Below are 13512 nucleotides of genomic sequence, written 5' to 3'. Positions count from 1 at the left end.
GAAGGCGCTGAACGGGAAAACCTCCACAGCTCTGGTGAGTGATGGCGGCTCCTGCCTGTGAACCTGATTCTCTTTTATTGTAGACTTGATTTGTTTGCCGTGCTCCTGCAGGTCCAGCCCGACGTGGGGGACGTGGACTACGGCGCGACCAAGAAGCAGAGAGGAAAGCTGCTCTACTCCCTGGAGTACAATGCCGCCCTGACTGAGGTGAAATATCAAGAGAGTCCGATTTAAACTGCTGTCAGTGAGCAGGACTGAAACCTCAGCGGCGTCTGCTTTCTGTCCTCACAGCTCATGGTTGGGATCAAACAAGCCAACAGCCTGTTGTCCGCGGACCTGGGGGGAAGCTCAGACCCGTACGTCAAAGTCTACATCCTCCCTGACAAAAACAAAACCTGTGAGACCAAAGTGTTCAAAAACACTCTCAACCCGGCCTTCAATGAACAGTTCCCCTTCCAGGTAGGACAGGCTGAGACCTCCTGGCTCTAAGGGTTTAAATTATATATAGATTTATTATTTTGATTTTTTATTTTGATATTATATATTTGTTTATTATAAATCCTTTACAGATGAATTGTATAAAACTTGTTAATGGATCTAAATCTCTTCCCAGATAACCAAGGCCTCCCTCCTGAAATCCACGGTCGTGATGCAGGTGTTCGACTTCAACAGATTCACCAAACACGAAATCATCGGCGAGCTCAGGATGCCGCTTGGCGAAGTCGACTGGAACCACGTCATCGAGGAGTGGAAGGACCTCGCCGAGCCCGCCAAGTTTGAGGTAACATCCACAGGAGCAAAACCTCCCTGCAGTCTTATACAGGTCAAAGAGTAAAGTCCTGTTACTGTCTGCTGATCTGGGCTGTGAAGGTTCCTGAGTCGTTGTCACGTTTGTGCTGCAGGAAGAAAACCTGGGCGAGATCTGCTTCTCTCTGCGTTACGTCCCCGCTGCCGGCAAACTGACCGTGGTGATCCTGGAGGCCAAAAACCTGAAGAGCATGGACATCGGAGGATCCTCAGGTCAGACTGAGACCAGAGCTCACCCAGTTAGGGGGACTGAGTCTCTGCATCAGGACACACTGGATCTTTATGTGCCTGGATGTCATGGTGTTGGTTGAAGTCTGTGAAATGTGGTTTTTTAAACCTCAGAGAAGTCAAATCAAGAAAAAGTCATTTCCACAGGTTTTTTATTTATGAATGAAGTAACACACACATTATAAAAGGTTTATGGAAACATTTAGCAGCAGATGGTCCCTGAGTGATTTTCCTCCACCTGGTGTTTGTTCAGATCCTTACGTGAAGGTGCAGTTGGCTCTGGACAAGAGGAAGTGGAAGAAAAAGAAAACGTCAGTGAAAAAGAAGACGCTGAATCCTTATTACAACGAGTCCTTCACCTTCGATGTGTCATTTCAACAAATCCAGGTGAGCGAGAGCCGATAAGACACGACCAGAAACATCAGTGTCATTTGACTCCAGTAAAATCTTAAGCACTACACTGTCATGATCCCTGCTCACTTCCTTGTTAAGACCCTTATTTTGAAGCCACTTCCTGTCCCCTGGTCTGTCAACTGGCTTGACTTGATCAGGTCTCCTGTTCCCCTGTTAACCCCATTTATTCAGGTCCTTGACCCTGTGGACTGACCCCTGTCTGGCCCAGCCCAGTTCCCTGTTCACTAGTCTGTCATTCAGTTTAACAGCTTAGCCCTGTGGGCTGGACCCTGCCCAGCTAAACCTGATCCTCCTGGTTGCAGAAGCTCAGCTCCCCTGTTCAGCCCAGTCCTCCCAGTCTGCTTTTGGTCATTAGTCCAATAGTATCTCGTCTATCCCAGTATCAATTCCCACCTGCAATCAGCAGTTTGTCCCAGTCCCAGTTACCAACCAGCTCTAACTGGACTATCTCAGTCTCCATCTCCTGCAGTCTGGCTCAGTTCCAGTCTCCTGTGTACCAGACCCTGCTCCAGTCTTCCCATTCCGGTCCAGTTCCTCTGACCCTGGAACACCTTTACCCCACTAATCTTTTACAATAAAGTTCATTGCACTTGTTCATTTGGTTTGTCTGTCGTGGGTTTGGTTCCTGTACATGAGCTATAATGTTCGATATATTGTGAGTGAAAAATGAAGGGCTGCAGGAGCACTATGAATGTAAAGCACCAGTCCTGTCCTAAAAATAATTAGTATTAAATGTTAAAAAACACCAGACTGACCCTTTAATGCCGTGTTAGATGCCTCTTGGGAAATGTGTTCTTGACCTACATTAGATAAAAGTTCTGGTCCTGTCGTCCTCAGAGGGTGCACCTGGTGATCTCCGTGTGGGACCACGACACCATGTCCCGCAACGACGCCATGGGGAAGATCTTCCTGGGCTGCGACGCCACTGGGAACCAGCTGAGGCACTGGGCCGACATGTTGTCCAACCCGCGGCGGCCGGTCGCTCAGTGGCACAGCCTGCTGTCGGCCGAGCAGATCAACTCCACCCTGAACCTGAAACACAAGATCCCCCTGCCCAGCAAACCCTTCTGACGTTTCGAACACACAAAAGCTGCTTCAGGAGGTTTCCATATTTTAAAAGCTCATTTATTCTGGGATTATTTTATTTATCTGAGTGATTCTGATGGATTATACATAAGAGATTCACAGTTATATTTATATCAAATCATAAAGTGACAAATGAGATTTTATTTTCACACCTGTATCGTACTAAACTCATTTTATCTATCAAACCCTTTGAACGCTCGCTGTAATATTAAATATCACTTACTGCTGTATGGTCTGTGTCCGACCCTCAGGTGAACAGAATCCACATCCTGGAAATCCTCAGTTTGTGTCCTGAAAGTTTTCAGCCATGGAAACTTTCCAGAAACGGCAGATTGATGTATCAGGCTTCACATGCAGCTTGTTGGTTCACACGTTCACAGGATTTAACATATTTATTTAAAAAGTTTGTCTCTTTATTATGAACCTGAAGTCAAAGTTCAGTCTCCAGGTTTAAGGGTGAGACCAAATCTAAACAGCTCTGTAAACTAGTATTGATTTAACATTAACCTTGTTATATGCTGCATGTAATATATGATTAAATCAGTGTCATTTATTCAGATGATTCCAGTAGAAATGAGTCAAACCAGCATGTTTATCCCTTTGAGGAAAGACCGTTGAGATCTGAGACCTGGACTGGTCCTGGTCTCAGTGAGGACTCAGTAGTGCTGTTCTGAGTATTGTTTACTTTGGTGCCATCAGGTGGTCCTGTCAAGACTAGCGCCTGATACCAGAACACAAGCGTTACTGTGTAATTAGACCTGTGGGATGTGTGTGCTGATCTGTTCTTCTTGTTAGTAACAAAGACCAAAACCATCAGTGTGTCAGCCTGTTTCTCATTTTGTGTTTTCTTATATCATTTCTGACTTTTCCCTCCGTCTCTGGTCTCAGGAAGAAACATCTTTGGGGACTATTTTCAGTGGCGGATGAATCCACATTTGGTTTCTAGTGAGTGTTAGTGGCAGTAGGAAGGTGTGTGTGAGTGTGTGAGTGTGTGTGTGTGAGAGTCAGAATAAGCTACAGTGTGTGTTCATGCTGATGAAGCAGGAGCATTTCTGGTTTATTTGATAGTTTCTGGACAATGTTTGTATCTGAACTCTGTGTTCACACGTTTCCCCCTGAGGTTTAAAAGGAGAACAGGCATCAATCAGGCTGAGATCAGCAGGAGTCTCTTCCTGCTGCTTCAGGTCTCCAGAGATCAGCTTCATCAAGGTGTCCCTGAACTCGTCAGCACCTGAGGCTGCAACACGAGCTCAGTTCTCTGCAGAAAAGAAAATCACACCCAGTGTGAAGGAACACGCCTGCTTCACCAGAGCTGGACCTCGCTGATGCTCATGGACAGGAACGAGTAAAGTATGTGACACATCAGTCAGAAGTGCCCAAGTACTAATGAGTCTGGAGTACAAAGTACAGGATCTGCCTGTTACTGTATTTCACTGTGTATCTCAGTCTTGTGAAGGCGAGTGAGAGACAGAGGCTCATGTGCTCATCACTACAAGTCACTTCCACCACAGACTGAGTGGAGAAGCACAGGTGTCCCTAAGAACAAGCTGCTCAGTCCTCACTGTGACAGCATGAACAACACACTGACTGGTTTCCTGCAGCACCGGGGTCAGAAACATGAGCCACAGTGTCACAGCAGCTTGTGTTTGGATATTTTCACTGTTTAGAGATGAAGCTGGAAACAGTTTGGGCTCAGACTCTGGATTTTATATCAGTAACATCAGGGTGTATGAAAATCCTGGTCTTTAGTAATGAAACAACACAACTCACTCATTTGCTGCTCTTTATTTCTTGATTAGTGATCGACTCACAGTATCAATAGCACATATTTATTAGGCCTGAGGAGCTGAAGCATCATCATTGAAAAGCACAGTGTTATTAGCTGAGATTAGCATGTTTGCTATGAGAGAAGCCTTTTTAGAGCAGGGCTGAATGACACATGGGCTGGACCACTAGATGGCACTAACACAAAAACATCCAAGTGATTGTTGTCTCATCAGTTTAGTCAGAACGTCTGAAGATGCCAGATGTTCTAGTTCTATCAGGACTGTAGGTTCATTGCTCGTGAACATAAACTCTATTAAACATGACTCTTGTATTTGAAAACAGTTTTTACATCTAGAAATGATCATTTTAGGAATCATTTGTGTGTGTCTTCATTTTGCAGTTATGGTAACGGTCTCCTCAAACATATGGTCGTATACCTGAGAAATATGATGTGTGCCAACCAGCCCTGCTCTGCCCTGCAGGAGAACTAAGGGACCACCCCTGAACAATCTCCTGGTGGATTGGGGGGTTTAGTTTTGGGGGGGTCAGTATTGGGGAGGTTAATATTGCAGTTGTCAAACAGTTTAGGCTTTTTATTGAGCTTGTTGAAGAATTTGTTAAGGCTGTCCAGGGAGCACTCCACCATGTTGTTCTCTGTATTCTTTGCTACTGCAGCACCACTCTTAACAGGTTTATTGTTGTTGTCCACACAGCAGTAGGCATGCCACAGGTAGTCAGGGATGTTGACTCGGTTTTCGTTCTTAATCCACCTTTGGGGATTTGAAGATGGGATTGCACCGACCAGAACAAAGAGTTTGTTGTCGGGACAAGTGGTTTTAATTCTTTTCTCATACTGGCTCCAAAGTCCATTGTTCAGGTCTTTATACTGAGGAACCATATTGGTCAGAGTGTAAGTGGCTTTGCTGGCATCGCCTAAAAAAGAGCAAAGAAGAGTTTCAGCCAATGGAGTCACAGTAAATTAGATAAGATGCAAATTTACAAGTTGTGGATGTGAAGAAGTTTGAATGTACATGTCGAGTGGATAAGAGAGGGATTATTGTCTTTCACATGTTGGAAACCTGACAGAACATAAAGCTTCATAATGCACCACAGAAACATTTGGTTCATTTGAAATGAGCCAATTTTTCTTGAGATAATGCAATAATTTGTTTTTATGATCATAATACTTTTTTATTTTTTTATTAATTCTGTGATGTACTTAATGTTTGGTTTCTCCTTGATCACAAAATTAATTAATAATTAATAAACTCCACAGGACACATTATTTCACCAGAATCAAGAAATGAGTTTATGAAGACAAAATAAATTTAAAATAAATACATCATGTGTGTGCATTATCTTAGTAAAAAAAAAAACTTTTACTACATGACATAACTAAGTAAATAAATCAACAGGCAGGTTGCTCTGAGCAATGACATGAAATAGTTTTGCTCCTGAAATGTCCTGTGGAGTTTTCTTCTAAACAAACAACAGTTTGGTTTATATTCAGTTTCTGTTCTGTCCTTAAACTCTAAAAAACATGTTGAATGTGTTTTTATATCTCATAAACATCCTTACCTTTGTGGTGTCCAGCGGGGTTGAGGTGACCACGGTTGTAGTTATTAAGACGTTTGTAGTCGTCATCCACAGCCTGTTTAATTTTGATTTCATCAAGCCCAACCTTTTTTTTTTCTACCAGTTTCTTAACAATCATCATGTCGTCTGGCAAATTTGACCTTATCAGCTACAAGGCAGAAGATTCACAAATGAGTCATGCTTATAATAATCAATTGAAATCAAACTTGATTTAAACAGAACCCTACAAGTTAATGTAGTTCAAAGTGCTTTACAGAGAATAGAAATCATCACAGAAAAATACAGGTAAAAACCAAATAATAAAACCACATTTTAAACCATTCATCAATTAAATCAAACTAAATAAATAAAAAACTAGACACAATAAATATAATACAAAAATAAACAACACCAGCAAGAATAAACTGCACTTATTCTTTTTCCTATGATGAAATTTACTGATAGAAATTACTATGACTATACTGCTTTACTGCTGAAAGTAAAAACTGTATAGTGATTTCATAAGTGTCCTTCTCTTGTTTTATGAATAAAATTTCTTGAACTCAATTGTATTTTCACATGCATATTTAAATGTGAGCAATATACCTGAGGCTCTACAAACCACTTTCCTGGATCCGTTCCTTGTTTACCGAGCTCCACTATATAACCAGAGTAGACAGGAATACGATGGTCAGTGTCGTACAGTGTGGTAAATCTATATCTGTGGAACAAAGATTGAGAAACATCCTAAATCAACAATAGTGGATGAAATGACAGCAACAGTCCAGTTTAAAGGATAGAGTAGAATATAAATATACTGTAAAGATCAAAATGATACTTTCAGTCATTTGATTCAAATCTCACTGTTTACCTGTTTTTGAAGAGCTGACAGATGTAGACATAGTTGTCAGAGGTCTCCCACTCTGGCACATATCCTTGGTAGAAGAAGCTCTTGCAGTCCTGCAGAACAAAGACACAGACAACAAGGTGAGTCACTTACAGATTTATCATTTATATGATCACTCACAGTGTTTTTGACTGTAATGAAAGGAAAACAAACCTCTGGCAAATCATTTCTATCATTGACAACATGTGCCTGGACAGAACAGAGGAGTAAAAGACCACACACAGTTACCAAGCTCTGCATCCTGGACAAAACCTTTGGATCAAGATCTTCTGTCTGGAGAGAAAACAAACAGGAAGAGTTTGTTATACGAGGTAACGTGTAGTAAAACTACAGCCAGTACATGAAGAGGTGCTGTAAAACAACAGCTCACATGTGACAGATGAAGTACGATCAGCTCTGTCTGGAACTTCTCACCTTCTCTCTTTCGTTGTCCTGTCATTTTATCTGCACTCTAACCAATGTGACTATTTGAATAGCAAAATGAGAATTTGACTACCTTATCAGTCAGAAGATACAGAAGTCTGGATGTCTCAGGTCACGTCTCCTTTAATTCATGAAGCAGGACAATCGACACAAGTGTCAGAGAATGAAGCTGTGAACAGAAGCTCATATGTTTATCTCACACCTCCTCAGTCTCTAACTCTTCCCCTCCTCTGACTGTCTCTTAGAAACATATTGTCATCGTGAAATAGGATTTTCAGTTCCCCTTTCATGACTCAAGGTCCACAATCCATCTAGACAAGATAAAACTATAACTTTTCTTATGTTCAACACTTTTGCAGAACAACTTTCAGTGCACTGGGTTGAAAGTCCAACAGTCAAAGCTGTTGATGTGCTTCAGTGTTAGTGTGAGCAAAGACAGGACAGCTCAGATGGAGGAAGTTCAGCAACAGTGTGAGGCATCTTCACCACTGGAGATCTGTCTGTTCAGAAGAGCTCAGACAGTGGCCGTCACTGTGACACATCAGTCAGAAGTGCCCAAGTACTAATGAGTCTGGAGTACAAAGTACAGGATCTGCCTGTTACTGTATTTCACTGTGTATCTCAGTCTTGTGAAGGCGAGTGAGAGACAGAGGCTCATGTGCTCATCACTACAAGTCACTTCCACCACAGACTGAGTGGAGAAGCACAGGTGTCCCTAAGAACAAGCTCCTCAGTCCTCACTGTGACAGCATGAACAACACACTGACTGGTTTCCTGCAGCACCGGGGTCAGAAACATGAGCCACAGTGTCACAGCAGCTTGTGTTTGGATATTTTCACTGTTTAGAGATGAAGCTGGAAACAGTTTGGGCTCAGACTCTGGATTTTATATCAGTAACATCAGGGTGTATGAAAATCCTGGTCTTTAGTAATGAAACAACACAACTCACTCATTTGCTGCTCTTTATTTCTTGATTAGTGATCGACTCACAGTATCAATAGCACATATTTATTAGGCCTGAGGAGCTGAAGCATCATCATTGAAAAGCACAGTGTTATTAGCTGAGATTAGCATGTTTGCTATGAGAGAAGCCTTTTTAGAGCAGGGCTGAATGACACATGGGCTGGACCACTAGATGGCACTAACACAAAAACATCCAAGTGATTGTTGTCTCATCAGTTTAGTCAGAACGTCTGAAGATGCCAGATGTTCTAGTTCTATCAGGACTGTAGGTTCATTGCTCGTGAACATAAACTCTATTAAACATGACTCTTGTATTTCAAAACAGTTTTTACATCTGGAAATGATCAGAAAATGTTTTAAACGACGACATGTATACGTGAGGTAAAGGAGGAATAGAGTCACTGTTTGTTTTCTGGTTTTAGATAAACGCTCAAATATTTTCTGTGTCTAAAAGTTTGAGTTTGTGCCGACCATCGATGTTTCAATAACGAAGACAGTAATTTTAGGAATCATTTGTGTGTGTCTTCATTTTGCAGTTATGGTAACGGTCTCCTCAAACATATGGTCGTATACCTGAGAAATATGATGTGTGCCAACCAGCCCTGCTCTGCCCTGCTGGAGAACTAAGGGACCACCCCTGAACAATCTCCTGGTGGATTGGGGGGTTTAGTTTTGGGGGGGTCAGTATTGGGGAGGTTAATATTGCAGTTGTCAAACAGTTTAGGCTTTTTATTGAGCTTGTTGAAGAATTTGTTAAGGCTGTCCAGGGAGCACTCCACCATGTTGTTCTCTGTATTCCTTGCTACTGCAGCACCACTCTTAACAGGTTTATTGTTGTTGTCCACACAGCAGTAGGCATGCCACAGGTAGTCAGGGATGTTGACCCGGTTTTTGTTGTTTTTCTTAATCCACCTTTGGGGATCAGAAGATGGGATTGCACCGACCAGAACAAAGAGTTTGTTGTTGGGACAAGTGGTTTTAATTCTTTCCTCATACTGGCTCCAAAGTCCATTGTTCATTTTTTTATACTGAGGAACCACGTTGGTCAGAGTGTAAGTAGCTTCACATGCTTCATCTAAAAAGAGCAAAGAAGAGTTTCAGCCAATGGAGTCACAGTAAATTAGATAAGATGCAAATTTACAAGTTGTGGATGTGAAGAAGTTTGAATGTACATGTCGAGTGGATAAGAGAGGGATTATTGTCTTTCACATGTTGGAAACCTGACAGAACATAAAGCTTCATAATGCACCACAGAAACATTTGGTTCATTTGAAATGAGCCAATTTTCATGTAACAATAGTTTTTCTTGAGATAATGCAGAAACTTTTTATTGATTATGATCATAATACTTTGGAAACTAATTCTGTGATGTGTCTGTTTGGTTTCCCTTTGACAAAATGAGCAATGACCTGTGAGCACATTATCTTACAGAAACCACGTAACTGAACTTTTACTACATGACATAACTAAGTAAATAAATCAACAGGCAGGTTGCTCTGAGCAATGACATGAAATAGTTTTGCTCCTGAAATGTCCTGTGGAGTTTTCTTCTAAACAAACAACAGTTTGGTTTATATTCAGTTTCTGTTCTGTCCTTAAACTCTAAAAAACATGTTGAATGTGTTTTTATATCTCATAAACATCCTTACCTTTGTGGTGTCCAGCGGGGTTGAGGTGACCACGGTTGTAATCTTTAATATCTTTGTAGTCCTCAAACACAGCCTGACTCTTTTTGATTTTTTTTAAAGTGACTTTTTTTTTTTTTTTTTTCAGGTCTTTCTGGAGCATCATGTCCTTAACCAGCTTCTCGTCTACCAGCTACAAGAAATCAGGTTAAAATCAGGAAAATCTCAGTTTTATTATGTTATTGAGCCAAAATGTGTCACTGTCATATTTTTACTATAATGAAATTTATTCATCAAGATCAGCTGAGTATTTCTAACTCACAGGAACAGTACAGTGATACGCACATATTTCATGCTTTGTATAAACACATGGACAAATGTTCTTAAAGTACCTGAGGTTCTATCTTCCAGGTTTCACTACATTTTCCTTTTCCCTTTTCTCTGTTCTCCACTATATAACCAGAGTAGACAGGAATACGATGGTCAGTGTCGTACAGTGTGGTAAATCTATATCTGTGGAACAAAGATTGAGAAACATCCTAAATCAACAATAGTGGATGAAATTACAGCAACAGTCCAATTTAAATGATTAACACATGTCAATAGATGTGAAGGTTGAACTGATTCTTTCATGTTGAATGAGGAAAGTTGTGCATTACTTGTTTTTGAAGAACTGACAGATGTAGACGTGATATTTGGAAGGGTTCCACAGCGGCACATATTCGTGGTGGAAGAAGCTCTTGCAGTCCTGCAGAACAAAGACACAGACAACAAGGTGAGTCACTTACAGATTTATCATTTATATCATCACTGACAGTGTTTTTGACTGTAATGAAAGGAAAACAAACCTCTGGCAAATCTTCATACAATTTGACAACATGTGCCTGGACAGAACAGAGGAGTAAAAGACCACACACAGTTACCAAGCTCTGCATCCTGGACAAAACCTTTGGATCAAGATCTTCAGTCTGGAGAGAAAACAAACAGGAAGAGTTTGTTATACGAGGTAACGTGTAGTAAAACTACAGCCAGTACATGAAGAGGTGCTGTAAAACAACAGCTCACATGTGACAGATGAAGTACGATCAGCTCCGTCTGGAACTTCTCACCTTCTCTCTTTCGTTGTCCTGTTATTGTGTTTGACAGCTAAATGATGTGAGAATCTAAATGGCAAAATGAGAATGTGACTATAAGATGGAGAAGTCTGGATGTCTCAGGTCACGTCTCCTTCAATTCATGAAGCAGGACAATCGACACAAGTGTCAGAGAATGAAGCTGTGAACAGAAGCTTATATGCTGATCCTCTCACACCTCCTCGGTCTCTAGCACTTCCCCTCCTCTGACTGTCCTGTTCTTAGAACCAGGAAGTCATTGTGATCGTTTTTCTTACAAGTTTCTTTTTTCTCAAGGTCCACAATCCATCTAGACAAGATAAAACTTTAACTTTTCTTATGTTCAACACTTTTGCAGAACAACTTTCAGTGCACTGGGTGAAAGTCCAACAGTCAAAGCTGTTGATGTGCTTCAGTGTTAGTGTTCAGGACAGCTACATATGACCTTCTTCTGTATGCAATGCACAGCCTGACATCTGCTCACAATGTGCATGCAACCTCAACCAAATATAGCTGTGTTTGCAGTTACCTCCTGTGGTTTGGACAAAGTGGTAAAAAGTTTCCAAGATACTCTCTAATTATCAAAACCTCCACTTTAGATCAACTACATTTTAGTTTATGCCATGAAAGGTTACCTTGACCCCAACCTTCACCTAGACCTTTTTGAGAAAGTGAGATTTTTAATCTTTCAATAATTACATTAAACCCTAATGAAATAATTAAATCAACTTATATCGATCTAATCTTTGTTTAATTCTAGCTTAATTCCTTGTAGGTTATTCTGGGTTCTCTTGCCTTGGTTCCCTGTTAATTCAAGTTTAATTCAAAGGTCTCCAAAGTAAACTTAAATAACTCTAATAACTTTTAAGTTTGCCCTAATTATATTTTATTTAAGGGATTTATCCTCACTAGCCTAAGTGTGAATATTATTCCCCAGTATCTGTCTCACACCCTCATTTAACACTTTGTTTTAATCAGTCAGAATAAATTGGGTTTAGGTTTTACAAAACAAGGCAACTAAACTAGAGAGCTTCCAAAAAAGAGCCTCTAAAATAGAAAGCCGAAAAAGCTTCATCTTCACAAATCAGGGGTTTTTATAAAGACCCTTGGCCCAAGTTGTCCGGGCACATGTTGTCACTGACAAAATCCCCCACTTGGATTTAAGTCCTATGAGTTTTTATACATATGACCTTCTTGACCGTGGTTGCTGGATGCAATGCACAGCCTGACATCTGCTCACAATGTGCATGCAACCTCAACCTTAGCTGTGTTTGCTGTTACCTCCTGTGGTTTGTACAAAGTGGTAAAAAGTTTCCAAGATGTTTTAAACTTGAAATTGAAGCATCAGTTCAATTCAGAACTTTAACTGCAATACCTGATCGGTTTAAATTTGCCTGTTCAACTGTTTTCCTCGTTCCTATTAGTAGATTTTCACTCAGCATTCAACTTTAATATCCTAAAGATGTAAAGCATGTGCACATCATCACTTTAATTCCACCACTTTCAACAAGTCGTTTACTAAGAGATTTAGATCAGAGTTCTGATACTTAATAATCCACATTTGACTGTTCTGCTTTTCTGTTCTGTAAGTGGAACAGATCTGATTTCCATTACATTCTTATGAATAACTCCTCTTCTGATATAATAATAATACATTTTATTTCATGGCGCCTTTCAAACTCTCACGGTCACCTTACAGAGAGAAAAAGGAAGTGTTGGTTCTAATCAAACATCTACACAGAGACTTTCTTTTCTTTGTTCTAGGTTGAGCTCGTGACTTTTAGGAGATACACACTCAGTGTTATCCCCAGCTGCGCAGCCACGAACCCGCCCAGAACACTTTAATTTATATGTGATGTGGTTACATGACTTCCAGGCACCGTCTCACTTTACACAATAGGGGAGAGTTGAAACATAGGTTAACTTCAGAGTTCATACAATGTTCACATCCATACATTTACATGTCTTGGTGATTTGCACAGAAAACCTGGGTTTCCTCAACTATGACATGCCTGGTTACACCCTTTACATAAATCTGTCTGCAAAATGACAATTCTCATAACACAGTTAGCAATTTACAATGCCCTTATTCTAACAGGAAGCATACAGCATGAAATACATAGAGTGCATTAAAACAACAATAACAACAATGCATAAGCAGAGGGCCAGAATGTAAAGGCCAAAGTGCAGAGCATCCAGGAAGTGGGCGATGTACAGCAAAAGCAAATTGAAACACAGAAACCCAGATGACAGAACAACAAATATGAAACAATATGAGACAATATGAAACAGGCGGAGGGTGGTAGAACATCACGGGCTGCTTTGAGAAGTTAAGAGAGTTAGGTGGAAAACGCTATACGGAACAGATACGTTTTGAGTGATGATTTAAAAGTTGATAAGTCCGGAGACGACCGGATGCGATGAGGGAGAATGTTCCAAAGGCGGGGCGCAGTGTGGCTGAAGGATCTAGCGCCCATGGTGGCCAGGCGCGCTGTAGGGGTGCAGAGGAGAGTGGAACTGGAGGAGCGGAGAGTACGAGGCGGAGAATAGATATGAAGTAGATCAGTGATGTATGGTGGGGCAATAGAGTGGAGGGCTTTGTAGG

General features: G+C 41.0%; 3 protein-coding genes across 5 annotated transcripts in view; 1 reads left to right on the top strand and 2 right to left on the bottom strand.

The window, feature by feature from the left end:
- Positions 1–3348, top strand: part of syt8 (synaptotagmin VIII) — an 8752-nt gene extending 5404 nt beyond the window's left edge. For both annotated transcript variants that reach the window (XM_026311341.1, XM_026311342.1), the window contains exons 3-9: positions 1–34; positions 112–207; positions 292–459; positions 614–781; positions 903–1020; positions 1289–1422; positions 2287–3348. The exon at positions 1–34 is cut by the window's left edge and continues 133 nt beyond it. In XM_026311341.1, the coding sequence (XP_026167126.1) occupies positions 1–34; positions 112–207; positions 292–459; positions 614–781; positions 903–1020; positions 1289–1422; positions 2287–2520 (952 nt within the window). In that variant the 3' untranslated portion in view covers positions 2521–3348. The remainder of the gene's footprint in view (positions 35–111; positions 208–291; positions 460–613; positions 782–902; positions 1021–1288; positions 1423–2286) is intronic.
- Positions 3349–4305: 957 nt separating this feature from the next.
- Positions 4306–7223, bottom strand: LOC113132774 (endonuclease domain-containing 1 protein-like). The gene is made up of 6 exons (XM_026311112.1): positions 7155–7223; positions 6938–7057; positions 6749–6837; positions 6484–6598; positions 5881–6046; positions 4306–5235 (listed from the first exon to the last, which is right to left on the bottom strand). Exons 1-6 carry the CDS (start codon positions 7221–7223, stop codon positions 4790–4792), a joined length of 1005 nt encoding a protein of 334 aa, XP_026166897.1. The 3' UTR covers positions 4306–4789.
- A 933-nt stretch (positions 7224–8156) lies between these two features.
- LOC113132908 (endonuclease domain-containing 1 protein-like) lies at positions 8157–11049 on the bottom strand. 2 transcript variants are annotated; one of them, XM_026311344.1, is made up of 6 exons: positions 10861–11049; positions 10644–10763; positions 10455–10543; positions 10188–10308; positions 9820–9988; positions 8157–9245 (listed from the first exon to the last, which is right to left on the bottom strand). In XM_026311344.1, the coding sequence occupies exons 2-6, from the start codon at positions 10728–10730 to the stop codon at positions 8794–8796; spliced, it is 918 nt and encodes a 305-aa protein (XP_026167129.1). In that variant the 5' UTR covers positions 10731–10763; positions 10861–11049; the 3' UTR covers positions 8157–8793. The 2 variants fall into 2 exon arrangements, with proteins under 2 accessions (XP_026167129.1, XP_026167131.1); XM_026311346.1 differs by having other exon boundaries at positions 10905–11049.
- Between the last annotated feature and the right edge of the window lie 2463 nt (positions 11050–13512).

Source organism: Mastacembelus armatus, chromosome 6 (genome assembly GCF_900324485.2).
Source record: "Mastacembelus armatus chromosome 6, fMasArm1.2, whole genome shotgun sequence".
In the NCBI taxonomy this organism is placed as follows: Eukaryota; Metazoa; Chordata; class Actinopteri; order Synbranchiformes; family Mastacembelidae; genus Mastacembelus; species Mastacembelus armatus.
The sequence above is the reverse complement of the archived record's forward strand: the minus strand, read 5'-3'. Positions and strand labels throughout refer to the sequence as shown.

Excerpts from the sequence above, each read along its gene's own strand:
- LOC113132774 (XM_026311112.1), bottom strand. The coding sequence starts at position 7,223 with ATGACAGGACAACGAAAGAGAGAAGGTGAGAAGTTCCAGACAGAGCTG. Across the intron at positions 6,599-6,748 it reads TGTCAGCTCTTCAAAAACAG|ATATAGATTTACCACACTGT; the intron begins GTAAACAGTGAG and ends TTTGTTCCACAG. Across the intron at positions 5,236-5,880 it reads CCCCGCTGGACACCACAAAG|GCGATGCCAGCAAAGCCACT; the intron begins GTAAGGATGTTT and ends GCTCTTTTTTAG.
- LOC113132908 (XM_026311344.1), bottom strand. The coding sequence starts at position 10,730 with ATGCAGAGCTTGGTAACTGTGTGTGGTCTTTTACTCCTCTGTTCTGTC. Across the intron at positions 10,544-10,643 it reads TGTATGAAGATTTGCCAGAG|GACTGCAAGAGCTTCTTCCA; the intron begins GTTTGTTTTCCT and ends TTTGTTCTGCAG. Across the intron at positions 9,246-9,819 it reads CCCCGCTGGACACCACAAAG|ATGAAGCATGTGAAGCTACT; the intron begins GTAAGGATGTTT and ends TGCTCTTTTTAG.